Source organism: Cicer arietinum, chromosome 3 (assembly GCF_000331145.2).
Source record: "Cicer arietinum cultivar CDC Frontier isolate Library 1 chromosome 3, Cicar.CDCFrontier_v2.0, whole genome shotgun sequence".
NCBI lineage: Eukaryota > Viridiplantae > Streptophyta > Magnoliopsida > Fabales > Fabaceae > Cicer > Cicer arietinum.
This window is the reverse complement of record NC_021162.2, coordinates 1,181,802-1,199,006: the sequence shown is the minus strand read 5'-3', so window position 1 is coordinate 1,199,006 and position 17,205 is coordinate 1,181,802. Positions and strand designations below refer to the sequence as shown.

The 17,205-nt window shown below is 26.1% G+C and overlaps 1 protein-coding gene across 1 annotated transcript; it reads left to right on the top strand.

Moving 5' to 3' along the window:
- Window positions 1–6,523: 6,523 nt before the first annotated feature.
- Window positions 6,524–7,410, top strand: LOC113785445 (uncharacterized). The gene is made up of 2 exons (XM_027331813.1): window positions 6,524–6,739; window positions 6,907–7,410. The coding sequence occupies exons 1-2, from the start codon at window positions 6,524–6,526 to the stop codon at window positions 7,408–7,410; spliced, it is 720 nt and encodes a 239-aa protein (XP_027187614.1).
- The last annotated feature ends 9,795 nt before the right edge of the window (window positions 7,411–17,205 follow it).

Genomic DNA, 17,205 nt, shown 5'->3' with positions numbered 1-17,205 from the left:
CTTTATATATATATATATATATATATATATATATATATATATAATTTTTTTTTTTTGTTGATTTTGGTCTTTAACCTCAAATCAACATTGAAATAATATTGAGTTTTCTAAAAATTTCTAAATCTCTTTTTTAATTTTTATTTATATGTTTTGTTTATAAAATAACACTAATTATTAAATTATTAATAAATAAATTTATTAATTAATAATATAAATATTTTAACTTTAATATATCATAATTTAGAAATTCTGTTTAAATATCTTAGAAGTATTGTTTTAATTTTAAAAATTGAATCTATAATAAATAAAAAACACTAAAAATTCAAAAATAACAGTTTTATTTAAATTGCAAATAACATCAATACTGTAAAAAAATTGTAAATAACATTAATAAAATTGAAAATTTGATTCTATTATTTTAAAAAAAAATTGAACCTTTTTTCTCTTCTTAATATCTGTTTCTACATCTCAATTCTGTATTTTTTTTTATTTTGGGCCATGTTGTATATGAAAATTTTGATTTTTTAATAGTATTTTGTGAGACCCTATAATTTTACAATTGGTGTGCACATGCCCATGCCAATGACCATGACTGGCCATGTTGATGAGGGTATGTTTCCTCTTATCCCACCCTTTGAATGTATATGTGAAATTGTGAATTATCCTTCTTAGACACAATAACAATTAATAAAATATCATTCTAGTTGACCATTTTCCCTAAAATTAACAGCCAATTTTAGAAATTCTCCTTTTATTTCATTTAAAATTTTACAATATATCAATTGTTTATTTTTAGTAAAATATAAATAATATATTCAGATAAGAATAAGTGACGTTTCAATTTATTATAGATATATCTTATCTTTACCATATGAATTTTTTTCAAATTATGAAATATCTATCAACTTTGCATTCATTACAAACTGATTAAAAATACACATTATTATTTAATTTTCAATGTTAATGAATATATTATTTATTTTTTGGAAACAATGTATTATTATATAATTAAAAAAAATATCATAAATTAAACATATTTAGATTTTAAATTATAACAAAAAGAATGAATAATTTTATATTGGCCGTATAATTTCCCGTACTTGGCATATAGTACATACTAATTAATGCTTTCTTAAGAAAACCTTTAATCCTTTCATTAATTATCATTTCTTGTAAAATTAAAGTCATCACCTAAGCACCACATCATGCCTCTTTTTGACTCAAAACACTCGATGAGCATAACCATAACATCCTATTAAACAATATTAAATTAAATTTTAATGAACTCATTAGTAACAATTTTTAACAATTTAAAAAATAAACACATCACAAGATTAAAGATCATGCATTAAAAAATTGAGATGTGAGTTTATCTTTGGCCTTCGTTTTTCTTTCCATCATTTTTCTTCATGCCAAATTCACGAAAATAAAAAATTTGCTATTCAAGAAAACTTCGGAGAATATTTTTTTTCTATTTAATTTTTAGGGATTTAGTTCTTATGAAAAAACTGTATACCAATAAATATCAATAATAGTGATTGTCATCGGTATATAAAGTATGAAAATATGAGTTTAAAATAAAGGACTAAGTTGGAAAAAAAAAAAGATAAAAAACTAAAACGTTATTTGAAATTAAGTTAAAGGACCACTTATGTAATTTAGCCTATTTAATATTTATTCAATTATAATAATTAATTACAAAAGTCTCACACTTTTTCATTAAGAAATGAATTCGTATTTAAAAAAAAAATCACAAACTAAAATAATACTAGTATATATTTTTCCGATTGTGTCTTGACTTTTGATGTACGAGTGTGTATATGAAATATTATTTGAGGTTTTTTTTTCACGAAATATTATTTTTCTATTGCTTACACTTCAAGTAGTGCTAGCTCTAAAAACAAATTCAACTATCTGAGCTTTCAAATAGAGAGTAGACGAATTATTATTTTTTTAGTGACTTTATTATTATTATTATTATTATTATTATTATTATTATTATTATTATTATTATTATTATATTGGTTCTCCAAATGTAAGTTTAATGATAAGAATTTGAAATTATAATTTAAATCTCACACGAGACAGTGGTAATGACTCTCACTATTATTGATAATTTATCCATCCTGTATATATATATTTAATAAAAATTATTAATTTAACGCTTAAGTCTGTTTATTTGTCGGGCGGATTAGGCTTTGCTTCAATCCAACACCACATCATTTCAAATTGATGAGTGTTCAATTTTTTATTTATTTATATTATACTTTAAATTTTGAAAAATCTTTAATTTTTTGTATTATGATAAATTGTATTGAGATGTTATTTATAATTTAAATAAAATAGTTTGTGTTTTTTATGTTTGATTTGATAAAAATATAATATATTAAAATAATATTTAATTATTAAAATTACAATTTTTTATTTAGAACTTAGTTTTTTAGATTAAAAAATTATCTAAAAAATGTTTAAGATTCTTGTTTAGTTGATAACAGCACTGCTATACAATATGAGAGATATTTTTTAAAAAATTATAAATGCTCAAATTTTAAGAGGCCTATTTATTTGATAATAGTGATGCTATATAGGGCGAGAGACATTTTCAAGTAAAATGACTAAAATTTTAAGTGGAAAAAAACTAACCATAGATTAAGGCAGTGAGTTCAAATAGTCAAATCAATTGAAAGATGACACATGTTTTCTTGTCTTTCACAATTAATTTTCATATCTCGTATGAATTTAGTGTTTAATGAATAAAAAAAATAAGATAAATTAATCAATAACTCTATTATATCATGTCTCTCTAGTTGAAATTTCTATCATGAATATAAACTAGGTCAGAAACCGATAGAATTAGATAAGAATAATAATTTACTCAATTACTCTTATAAAATGTAATTTAAATTATAAAATTGAAATATAAAAAAATTTGTAAAATATAATCTAAAATATAAAAATGTAAATCTAATCAAATATAAATATAAAAATAATTAATAGAATTTTGATATTAAACTAAAAAATGAAATATTAATAATTAATTTAAAAAACGTTTATCATTTTATCACAAGGTAGTCTTGTCTTTTTAGTTAAATTAATAAATTAGTATTCAAAATTAAAAAAAATATATGAAAATTAATTAAAAATTTAAAATAAATATAAATTATTTACAGTGGTATTTTTTCCATTTACATATAATGTATACCAATCTTTATTTACATTCTAACAAATAAAATAGAATTATTTAGTTACTCATGATTTTTTTTTAAAATTAAATTATTTATTTAGTAGTGTCAATGAATAATTTTAAATATAAAATTATTTCATTAATTATTAATTTTTTTTATTAATTTATAATATTTAAAATATAATAAATTAATTATTTTTTAAAAACTAATATGTAATTGTTTATAAAGATAATTTTGTTATTTAAATATAATATATATTATATCATGTTATAAAGAGATGTATATTAAATATGTGATAAAATAAAATATTACTATATGTTGATTAGTTATCATGTGTATATTAAAATATAATAATATTTATTATATTAATAGTTTATCATATTCTTATCTAATTTTATATTATGTATATATGATATCATATTTATCAAACGAATGGTAAACATATTGTAAAGAAATACGAAGTTAGAGTAGTTAAATAATAAATGAACAGCTACAACAACCCTGAACTTAAAATAAGTAATCGGTTTAGGTTTGTGTTGGTTTGTTACAGTGAAGTGATTTTTTGGTTACATCACTAAGCACGAAAAGTGATTATTATTGAGATGGAATTGCACTTGTATAGTGAATGCATTGTTCATGCCATTTTCTTTCGGTTTTGTTATATGAGACAATGGACGGTGTAACCTTGTCGTGTTTAATTATCTAAAAGAACATTGCACAGAATATGCCAAATCATCTAACATGCGGCTTTTCTTATCACCAAAAATAATAATTATTATTATCTTATCGTGTGGTTTTGAGTGGCCTTTAAAATTTCTAGTTTTTTTTACAAAAAAAAATCTATTTTTTTTTATTATTTTTATTAGGAATTACATATAAAAATTTATCAAATATTATGCTCTTTTACAAAATAGAGAAAATGTATGTATTTTATTTAAACATGTTTTATGAAACATTTGTACAAAATCAATAGGAAAATGTGTGCCATTAGCTTTAACAAATAAAGGTAGTGGCTGATTAGTATTCATTTAAAAACACATAAATAAAAAAAGTGATTACTAGAAGAACAGAATAAAACTAATTAGTGACTAAAATTAAAAATTGATAAAATAAAATATCATTCTTTAGGTGAGATTAGTCCTCGCAAGGTCTAAGGTTAACTTAATAAAGAACATAAAGTCTAACTCTAATTTGTTTGTCATAATTTTATTTTTTAGGTTAAATCCGATTGTTTTGAAAGATTGGCATGACTTATTACCATAAGTTTAATTCTTCAAATAAGTAGTTAGTTAATTTTTAGATAAATTACAAAGCTAATAGGTCAACAAGATAGTTTTATTTTAATATTTAATATGACATTTTAGATAAATAATCTAATTTATATAACATCCTATTTTAAACTTTATTTCATAATAATACTTTTAAATATTTTAAAATAATTGATATATTCTAAACTTCTAGTATGCTTAAATTACAAAACAAGATTTAAAAAAATTATGATTTCACGGTACTAATACAACATTTATTATTATTATTATTATTATTATTATTATTATTATTATTATTATTATATTATTATTATTATTATTATTATTATTATTATTATTATTATTATTATTATTTATGAATGTTTACTTAAATATACTATATATTTTTATAGGCATAAAAGTTTTTCTATGGCCTATTGTCTAACATTTTTGGCTAAAAGACTTCAAGGTATTGTAGTTTTCATAAACAAAAAAGTCTAATTGGTAGATCTTGCACTAAATTTTTGTTTTTATTTCAATTTGTAAGAAATAATAGGTATCAAATGGTTGTCCTTTTTATATATATATCTTAAAAGCATGAGTATATAATGTCAATTGAGAGTAAACAAGATAAGTATAAAACAAACAAGACTATATACACCAAAAATTATGTCCACATATATTCGTGCTATATATTAAAATTAAATAAGTTTTTGGCATCTATAATTATATTATAATTAATTTTTGGTACTTTTAAAAATTTGCTTCAAACAATAGTCATTCCAATATGTTTTGTTAATAGTTTTATCTTTTGTTGTTAAATTATTTCATGTATCAATCTAATTTGAACTCGAACTCATAAAGAAACAATAGTAATTCAATTTGGACTCAAACACATAAAGAAATATTAATTTAATTAGTTTTAGTTAAATTTTTGAGATCATAGGATCATTTAGTTTGATTTTTATATCTCTATATAAAATTCACAATTATACCTCTAGATAAAATTCATAACTACATAGTTGAAGTTTAGATTGAAAATTTTAGTTTATTTTATTATTATAGTAGTTGTTTTTGTAATTGTTTATTTAAATAATTCTATTCGATTTTTTTTATAATAGACATTTGAGTTATAATTTGATCAACAAAAATTAATGTATTTGATTCATAACATGGATTAAATAGATTAACTTTTGTTGATCAAATTATAAGTCAAATGAATCTTATAAAAAAGAGAGTAATATTATTGTGAATATGATGAATATGGATATAGGAAATAAAAAACAAAAACGAAATCTCTTTTTCGTTTTTGATTTCTTATATTTTTTCGTTCATATTCTTCTTTTTTGTGCCATTAAAAAGAGACTTACAAAATTTTAAAGGATTTTTTCGTTCTTGATAGTAATTTATTCACAAAATATGACACAAATATTGTTAAATGTAATTCAAATTGATTTGTAATATGGTTAGAAGTTGTAATATGGTTAGAAGTTAGAATATAATAGAAGTTTGTTAAGTTTGTTGTAACTGATTTAGTAAAAAAAATTGCTTCTATAAAAGTCTTTAAAACCAAGAACAATCATAATGCTTGACTGATTATTCTCCAGATTGTCAAGATTGTTAATCAATCTCCGTTTTCTAAACTTTCTGTTTTTCTTATCTTTTCTTCTCAATTTCAATTCCTCTCAAATATACATTATGTTATAACAATTGACATTAAGAGCTGGGATTCTAAACCTTGGGAAACACGAGTGCAAGTGTGAGGGAGAATAAAAAATTGGGAAACACAAGTGTGAGTGAAAGAAAGAAGACATGAAAGGAGGAGGACTTCCATCAAATCTACCAATTCTAGATGGGAAGAACTGGGAGAGATGGAATGCATCAATGACGTCGTTACTGAAAACTCAATAAGTGTTTGAGATTGTCCAAAAAGGTTATGAACAACTGGGAGTAAATCCTACAGAAAGACAATAAACAACTTTCAAATATTGCAAGAAAAGAGATTGCAAGACATTGTTTTAAAACAATTTTGAAAGGATCTCAAAGGTATCTACATCAAAAGAGGCATGTGATATCTTGGTGAAGTATTACATGGGTGGTGAAAAAACCAAGAAGATCAAACTTCAAATGCTAAGAAGAAAGTATGAGTTACTACAAATGGAGAATAATGAGAATGTCACTGACTATTTCAATCGAGTGCAGAAAATCAATAATCAGATGAAAGCCAATGGAGAAGTAATGATTGAGGTGGTGATCATTGAAAAGATTCTGAGGACACTAACACAAATATACGATCACATAGTGGTGGTAATTGAAGAATAAAAAAATATTGATACGATGAAGTTGGAAGATCTGCAAATCTCCCTAGAAGCTCATGAATTAATAGTAAAAGAAAGAGATGACGCACACACACAAACACAAGCACTACAAACTCATATCAACAAGAAGTCCAATCAAGATGGAGTAAAAAACAGGATCAAGATGAGGAGGTTGGAGGTTCAAGAAGTCATCAAAACAATGATAATAAAAGCAAGAAACCATCTGGCAAGAAGAAGTTTGACAAAAAAGCGATCCAATGTTATAATTGTAAAAAATATGGGCATTTTGCAGATGAATGCATATCCAAGAAAGTACAAAGAGATGATGGTGAAGCTCAACTGGCCCAGGCAGACAGTTCTGACTCAGATGAAATGTTGTTGATGGCTTCTACAAGCATGGAAGATGATTTTCCAGGATTGTGGTATCTTGACACAAGACGCTCAATTCACATGATTGGCCATAAATGTTGGTTTATAAGTATTGATGAGAAGGTGAAAACGGAAATAAGATTTGCAGACAACAACACAATAAAAGCTGAAGGAGTTGGCAAGATCTTGATTCAAAGAATGGATGACAAACAATCTTTCATATGTGATGTGTTGTATGTGCCAAATATGAAGAACAATGTGTTAAGCCTTGGACAATTGCTGGAGAAATGATACTCTATGAATATTGAGAATGGACAAATGAAGATGTTTAATAGTGCAAATAGGTTTATCTTGAAGGCACCACTGCCCAAGAACATAACCTTCAAGATTGAGATCCAGATCAAAGAAAATCAGTGTCTTGCTGCAGAAATCAGGAGGGAAGACTGGTTATGGCACTAGAGGTTTGGACATCTAAATTTTAGAAGTCTTCAAATGCTACAGACAAGTGATATGATGATAGGAATTCCATAAATTCAAGTGCCAAAGGAGATACGTGAAGAATGTTGTAAAGCCAAGGAACATAAGAATTCATTTAAATCAGAATTACCAACTAGATGCTCAAGAATGATGGAGGTTATTTTTTTCGATGTTTGTGGTCCATTTGAAGAAAGATCAATATGAGGTAATTGCTACTTTGTATCATTCATTGTGATTTTACAAAGAAAATATGGATATATCTAATCAAGAGAAATAATGAAGTGCTTGATATACTTAAAAAATTCAAGAGAATTGCTGAAAAACAAAGTAGTTTTAGTAGGAAAATCATCAGGATATATGGAGGAGGAGAATATAATTTTCATGATTTTTGTGAAAAAGAAGGGATATTGCATGAAATGACTGCACCATACACTCCCCCAATATAATGACACTGTTGAAAGGAGAAACATAACTATAGTGAACATGGTCAGGAGCATGTTGAAGGGGAAGAACATGCCTTATAGATTTTGGGGGAAGCAGTATCAACTGCAATATACATTTTGAATAGGTGTCTAACCAAGAGATTAGGCACAAGGACACCTGAAGAAGCTTGGACTAGAAGAAATCCAATTGTGAATCATTTGAGAGTGTTTGGCTCATTGTGCTTCAGACATGTGCTAGCTCAAAATAGGGGGAATCTTGATGACAAGGCTGAACAAATGGTGTTGATGGGTTATGATGGGACATACTAGTGGATGAATCAAGAGGTTAGGACTAGACAATGAATATAGTCATCCCAGACATACCAATCAGACCAGCCAACAGATGGAGCAAATCGTCCAACATCTGAACCTATGAGGAGATCTATAAGAGCTAGGCAGCCTTTAGTCATATTGCAGCCATATGAAATAACATATGACTCAACCATCAATGCAGATGGAGAATTAATTCATTTTGCCTTACTTGCTGAATCAGAACCAATAAGTGATGAAGAAGTATTGTCTGATCCTAAATGGATAACAACAATGGACGAGGAGCTCAAAACAAGACATGGGGGTTGATGACCCTGACAGTGAACAAGAGACCAATTGATGTGAAATAGGTCTATAAACTGAAATTGAAGTCTGATGGGCAGGTTGCCAGGTACAAGGTCAGACTTATAACACATGGATTCTTGCAAAGACATGAACTGGATTATGATGAAGTGTTTGCCTTAGTAGTTAGAATTGAAACGGTAAGGATGGTAGTCTCAATGACCAGTTACAAAGGTTGGTCTATGCATCATCTGGATGTCAAATCAACATTCCGTAATGGATCACTAGATGAAGAGGTTATGTGAAGCAACCATCTGGATATGTGAAAACAGGCAAAGAAGATCATGTGTACAAATTGAATAAAGCCTTATATGGCTTGGAACAAGAGGATTGGCAGATTCCTCATAGAGCAACAATTTGAAAAATGTGTGAATGAGCATGGAGTTTATGTCAAGAAGAGAGCATCAGCACCTGCATTGCTTACATGCCTTTATGTTGATGATTTACTACTGATTGGCAGTGATGAAGTAAAAATCAAGGAGTTCAAAATCATAATGGAGAAGCAATTTGAGATGACTAATTTGGGCATGCTAGCATATTTCATTGGCATTGAGTTTGAAACCAAGAAAAATGGAATTTTTATGAATCAAAAAAGGTATGCAAGTGATGTATTAAAAAGGTTTAAAATGAAATAATGCAATGGAAGCAGCACCCCATCAGAATCAGGGCTGGTGCTGTCCAAAGAGGGCAATGATGAGTTGATTGATTCTACAACCTTCAAGCAAATTATAGGATCCCTGAGGTACTTATGCAACACTAGGCCAAATATCTCATATAATGTTGGGTTGATTAGTAGGTACATTGAGAAGCCTAAGACATCACACTACATGACAGTAAAAAGGATCAAGAGATATATAAAGGAGACCATTGAGCTTGGCCTGATGTACCCCATAAATCCGAGTGAAGGTGAAGCTGAATTTATTGGCTTCACTGATGCTGATTGGTGTGGAGATATGGATGATAGAAAGAGTACTACGAGCTATGTATTTACAAATCAATAACTCACCAATCTCATGGTGTTCAAGGAAGCAAAGTATAGTAGCATTGTCCACATGTGAAGCTGAATATGTGGCTGCATCCATGGGAGCATGTCAAGCTATGTGGCTGGTAGAGTTAATGGTAGAACTGGTACTGAGAAGCAATGATGCAGTGAAGATGAAGATATATAATAAATCAACTATAGACCTAGCAAGACATACAAGTGTTCATGGAAGGAGCAAACGCATAGAAACGAGATTCCATTTCCTAAGGGATCAAGTCATGAAGGGCAAGATAAAGCTGGAACACTGCAATACAATGATCAAAAGGTTGATATTTTAACCAAAAGCTTGAGGAGAGTGAAGTTCCAAGAGATGAGGAACAAATTTGGATTAGCAACAAATTGAATCACTTTGAATTAGGGAGCATGTTAAATGTAATTCAAATTGATTAGTAATATGGTTAGAAATTGTAATATGGTTAGAAGTTAGAATATGGTTAGAAGTTTGTTTAAGTTTATTGTAACTGATTCAGTAAAAAAAAAAAAAAAAACTACTTTTATAAAAGCCTTTAAAACTAAGAACAATCATAATGCTTGACTGATTATTCTCCAGACTATCAAGATTGTTAATCAATCTCTGTTTTATGAATTTTCCGTTTTTCTTCTCAATTTAAATTCCTCTCAAATATACAACATATTCTAACAAATACAATACTGTGTAAAATAAAGAGGATTACCTTTTGTATTTGTATTCCAATATACATTGTATTTGTGTTAAATTGTGTTTCAATTACATTACTCAAACAAATAAAATAAAAAATAGTAGTATTTATAAAATAATTATTGGGGAGTTTGGGGTGGTCGTGGCCACCCTAGGTCCCCAAAAAGATCTACTATAAACGTATCTGCAAAAATTTATTTAAAAAATATACATGAGTTGATTTGAAACAATGAATCAAAATTGTTGATAGATAAAAAAACTTATTTAACCCTACATATTATCTCAAGGTTAAGGTGTGTGCAATATTTGTTTGGTAAGGCTAAAAAAATGAGCTTATAGACTAATCAAGAAGTTTATAACTCATCATTTTTTATTTTAATTTTACCTTTATTTATTTAACTAAAACTATTTTATATCTTTTATAATTTATCTATTATAATTTTAAATAATAAATTTTAAAATTAAATAAGTTTAAATAAATAATTTATGTAATATAAATTTAAAATAATTTAAAAAAAAATTTAAAAATTTAAAATAATTTAAATAAATTATTGATATAATTTAAAATAATCTTTATATATAGTATTTTTTAAATTTTAAATAATTTAAGTAAACAATTTATTTATTATAATTTAAAATAAATAAAACTAGCTAGATAAAAAAGATATCTAATTAATAAATAGTTTGTTTATTATAATTTAAATTATTTATAAACAATTTAAAGTTAATAATAATTAATATTTTAAAGTAAATAATTTATTGATTTTAATTTAAATAAACAAAATAAATATATCAGATTGATAAGTTTTAAATTAATAAAAATTAAATTTTAAATTGCTACTTTTAAAATATTTTAAATATAATTGATAAATTTTATTTTTAATTAAGAATATTATTTTATGTCATTTTACATTATTTTGTTACTTGAACTGTTAATTTTACCAAATACTATTAGTTCAACTGCTATCAGATATCAATTATAAACTACAAATTATCGATTGTCAACTAATTTTAACAAACTAAACCATAATATTGCAAATATTGCAAATTGTTGGATTCATTTACAAGTGATTAAATTTTATCTCAATTATAAATTACTTAAATATTAAATATAAAAGATAAATTATATATATTTAATATTTTAATATTTTTAGTTGATATGCAAATTAACTGTGCTCAAATCACGTATTTAACAAAATTCCTCCCCAATTTTTTTTATATAAAACAAATGCGCATGCAACTCAATAGTTACCTCATTTTTTTGATAAAGCGCTTTAATATTTAAATTGTGTGACATGTAGTGCCAAAAACGAAAAATATCCAATTTTAAATACACCACTAATTATAGCCATTTAATTAGTAATATATATATTATATTTAACTGCAAAATTTTTTTTTACAAAACCTTATATTAAATGATTCCTCCACCTCTGAGTTGTCACTATGTAAATGGTACTATTAAAAAGCAATCGTGTGTGCTTGGCTTATAACGTTTTTATTTTCGTTTTCGATGGATTTATATAATATATGATGACAGTATTTTTTTTGAGAGGATATGTGATGATAATATTATTGTTACGGTTATACCACAAAAAGATATTGTACTTTACGTAACACGGATATTAACTTTTTCCGTAACGTGCTTTTTGATGTTGTCACGAAGTATAAACTAGTAGGTAACTAAACACAATTAGGTAAAGATATAGAACAAAATTAGGTATATTTTACCAAAAAGTAACAATTTCCAAATTGTGAAGTGGGATATACATATATATGATTCATTATGATACGTTGACAATCATATGCATGCAAAGTACGATTTAAAATTAATATCAAATTGATATATCATAATATACACTGTGGTTATTTTCATTAAACTCACACAAAACGATAATATTTTTGAATTTAAATCTTTGAATATCTGTTAAAAGAAGTATCGATATCTGGTATCTGACACGTTTCAAATAGAAATAATTCAATTGGAGTTAATATATGAAAAATATTTACCTTCCCTCAAAAGGGACAAAATTAGGAATTAATATTCATATCAAATCCAATGTAAACTGCAATGGCCAATTTAAAAAGTTAAACATATAAAAGTCGTAAAAAATGAATTTGATTGTTTGGTTTTTGTTTTTATAATGCAAACCAATCCAATATAATGTGAGCTGGGAAATTAGACTATTGAAACGTGTGCATTTAGTATTGGCCGAGACTAATAAGTATTATAAGTCAATTGTATTTTTGGTTTCTATTTTGTTTTTATCTTAGAAGAGATGATAAAATTTATCATAATTAGTTTACACAACTATGAGATTAAATCTGAGATAAAACATTTAATTTAGCAATATCGTCATTTGTTAGTTGAATTAAGATTTAAAGATTTCGATCTCCTATTTTAATTTATTCACATAATAGTCTTCTTATTTTAAAATGAAAAATGATATTTAAACACACACATTTGACATAATACTTTACACGGTATTTATTTCTCAATGTATTTATACTGTGAATAATACTTTTTTGTTTTTGAAATAAAAAATCAATTTTTTTTTTAATTATCGAGACATTAATTTTGTGACACATATTCAAGTTTATACCATTAACCACTAAAATATAAATTTGTAACTACTTATTTAACATATATCTCATTAACTATTAAAATGTAAGGTAATAACCACTCTAGAATATTGCAATTTAGTGGTTAAATAAGTGTTGTAAAGTGGTTAATATCATGTATTTTTTAGTAGTTAACTAGTATAATAACCGTACTATCATACGAGTGGCGCGTCGTTTATATATTTTTATTTAATTATGTATTTTTTATAATAAATAGAACAAAATAAATGAAGTTAATTACCATAGTCGATAATTACAAAGTAATATATTAGTTGTACTTAAAGTTATTAACATCACAACAAAATAATTTATGATGTGGTTGTGAGAGTTAAAATTTCATGAAGATTTATAAGTGATAGCATTGTGGTTGTTATAGAGTATCCCAAATAATTTTGATTTGTAGAAAACAATTTTCAAGACAATGGGAATCTAAGTTACAATGAAACCATCTTAATAATAGAATTTGAATGCTATTGATTAAAACATATAATAATAAATCATAGTTTACTAAAATATGTTTTACATGTAAAGAAATCTCCAATAGAAATATCATCTATACATTATCAATCATTGTAGGTTGGATATTGATGTTAAATTACTAATGTATCATCGTTAACTTTTGTAATGTCGAAAGACAACTTCATTTCTTGTATTTTTTTGCATCAAGGGTCATGATATGCATCAAAGGTCTGTAACATAGTATGCATGTTAATTATTATGACCTTATGATGTAATTTCAATTGTATTTTGATTGTTTGATAAGATAACAGAATGCGAGAAATAGAGTTAACAACATACTTTAACTTTTAATGATTGAACTACATCCTCTATAATATATTCTTTCTATAACACGTTCAATGTTAGTTAACGATCCATCTTTGCAAAATAATAATGATTGAAAATTATCTTTATATTGCAAAAATCCACACAAAAAATCAAAATTGCTTATTGTTTCAGTATTTCCTTATCGATTCTGAAAGCATTTATTTCTAATTGTTATTCCCCTTTTGATTTTGCAGGGGTTGTAATATGTGAAACACACAATTCCTTCTGGTCCTATCTTACTCTTTGATATTTTCTATTTTCCCTCTTTTCTCCCTGGTCATTTTGGTTTCCCGGTTGAGGTTTTATTCGGAGTTTGTTGTTCTTATTTTAATTATATCTGCTTTTATTTTTGAGTTGTTAGATATTTGTTTGTTTGCTCTTCTAATTCTTCTTTTACGTCAATGTCAATTGTGATACATAAGAATAATCAAGGTATGCTCTTAAAAAGGAAGACAATTGTGATTCTCAATAGATTGGATAAGATGGAGAACTGCTCCAGATATAATAATCAAATTTCTTCAGTTAGTCATTCTTCATTTATTAATTTCTGGCTTTGATCAGAAGAAAAAAGAATATAATTGTGAGAATATTATGGAGTGTGCTTTGATGTTTGATTTGGTGATCTCTAGTAAATTCTCCTTGTTTTCAATAATTCTCTATCAATCAATTCTAAAAGCATATTTTGGTTGATTTGTTGTTTCCTTTTTGGTGTTTCCTTTATGTCCATTTCATTTCTTCTCAGTCAAATCCTATTAACCAGACCAGTTTTCTCGATTTACTCTCTTATGATTTCTACAGTTTCTGGTCAGATGAGCCTATTGGTGTGTGTGGTAAGAGTAGGTTGGTATAATTGAAAAGTTGAGCCTTAGGGGTTTTCTTAGTTCTTGTCATTAATACTTCTTTTTTCTTATAAATGTTTGTTCTACATTTGGGTTTTTGATTTGTATTTCTACAGTGCAAAAGTTTACATGATTCTGGAAAATTTGGGAGAAAAACCAAGAAAAAAGATAGAAGAGTAGCATAATTCTGCAAACCATGTTGCATATCATCAGAACAAAGAGATAGCCTATGATTGTGGACTTTGCTATGGAAACCGTAGCATGAAGAAGTTCAGTTCACATACCCTTCGGTAAAGACAATCATTTTTTTCTTTACATATCTAATATCTTATTCTTTTGGGATATTTCTCCTTTGATGGAGTGCCCTGATGATGTTGGATTTTTTGTGTTTCTGTTTCAGCAAGATTATGTAGTAGTTGAAGCATACAATTGTATTCTTTATTATAAAACTAAGCACATTTGTTAAATTAGATTTATGTATACTATGATAAAGCATTAGTGTGGCATATTCATGATGGAATACTCAATAGATTAGTCTAAAATACAATACTGAATTACAAAATAATTGAGCAAGACCTTTTAACTAATTGAAAAGTTGATTAAGTGAGTGATGATCTAAGTTGATAGGTTATGTTGATCATTTAGATGCTTTCAATGTATATAGCTGTATATTTTTTTTTAAGTTTGCATATAGAATAATTAAAGGAAATAATATACTTACAAATCAATGAAATTGGAAAACCTCTTTGTATACAACATTGTTTGTTGTATAAGATGTTTGCTTATATTTGTCATGTATTAAGATTTTCAACACATTCTTGCTTTTAACTCTTGAAACAACTACATATAACTGACCATGACTAAAGATTGGCTTTGGCATGTATATTCCAACGTAGTCCAATGATTGTCCTTGTGATTTGTTGATTGTTATGCATTAGTGATTTGTTGATTGTCATGCATTAGTTCCACTCCATGCATTACTGATTGTGTGTCTGTTGTTTCCTGCCATATAGAACTAATTAACTAACAACTACATTTAAGTAAATTGTAACAAACGAAATCTTTCATTAAAAAATTAGTACTTGTTTTGAATTAATAATACCTTCTAGAGGCTTGACTCGTGCATGATGGAAGATTATAATGATGGGACCAGAATTGGGGTGAGCATTAATATAATTGAGGAATTGTGTACCATAAGCCTTCCATAGGGAGCAAGTGATGATGTTTCCATTGATCAAATGAATAATATCATTTGAAACATATTTTGTATATTAATTAAATGTAAATATTTTTGTTACCTGAGATCTTTGATTTTGACGGTGACACAAGTTTTTTTTTTTATTGATGATGTTGAAGTTGAAGAAATTACCTCATCCACTACCCCCAATAATATCTATAAATAAAAAAGATAAGGTATCCATTGAAACACGAAAAATATAAAACACATATATATTATTCAATTACAAAAAAAGAAATGATAGTATTACCAATAAGTTGTTAGGAGAGTTCTGTCCATTCAAAATGGTGCTAAAAGACACAAAAACATACTAAGTCGGTGGGATTTCAGGAAGATCAATCACTTCTTCAAAAGTAGCAGAATTCAAAACAATTTTGAATTCATGGAGGCAATATTTGAACTAGAAAGTGCTTGGAAAAACTGAAAAGTTATGGATGATGTATGTTTGATTCTCTTTGAGTTTGCCCCTCCATTTAACAGAATCATCATGTCGTATAACAACATGTATTTGATCAGCCTTTTAATAGCAAATAATTTATAAAATTTGATACTAACCAATAGAATGAATATATTTGTTAACCAAACATTAAAAAAAATTAATTTGTGACTCTAACTGCTATTTTTCAAGTTTCCTTTGAGGTGTTAATGTCAATCAATGGTGTTGCATTTCTTGTTTGTGAACCAATGCAAATTTTATAAACATAAATTCAAAATTTATCATTTATCTCAGATTATAATATATCTTTGAAGATGAAATGCAAAAGATTTGGAACTTAAAGAGTCAAGAAAACCTAAAGAACTTGAAGATGCAATTTCAGTTTGTAATAACATTTAGAAGTACAGAGAAAAAACCTATAAAAATGCAAAGAATTATGAATAAGGTGGATTACATTTTTAGTGGTGGTGGATGAACCTCATCTAGTCTATTTGAAAAACGAAAGAGAGATAAGATATGTAAATATCCATAGGTGGGTTACCAAGAATAATTTAAAGAACTAAAAAATAATGTTTTTAAGAACATTTATAACTACAAAAAAAAAAAAAAAAACCTAAAAAAAATGCAAAAGAAAATGAAGTTGGGTTACATTTTTTTTGTCTTGGAGGCTTAGAAAAAATTAAAGACCAAACAAATAGTATTTTTAATAACATTTAGAAGTACAAACAAAAAATTTAAAAAAATGCAAAGGAATATGAAAAAGGTGGGTTACCAAGAATAATTTAAAGAACTCAGAAATAGTGTTTTTAAAATCATTTAGAACTACAAAAAAAAAAAACCTAAAATATAAAATGAGAAA

Bases quoted from the DNA above. Each gene is read 5' to 3' on its own strand.
- LOC113785445 (XM_027331813.1), top strand. From the start codon at position 6,524: ATGGGTGGTGAAAAAACCAAGAAGATCAAACTTCAAATGCTAAGAAGA. The intron at 6,740-6,906 runs GTAATTGAAGAA...AGTAAAAAACAG, and splicing joins TATACGATCACATAGTGGTG to GATCAAGATGAGGAGGTTGG.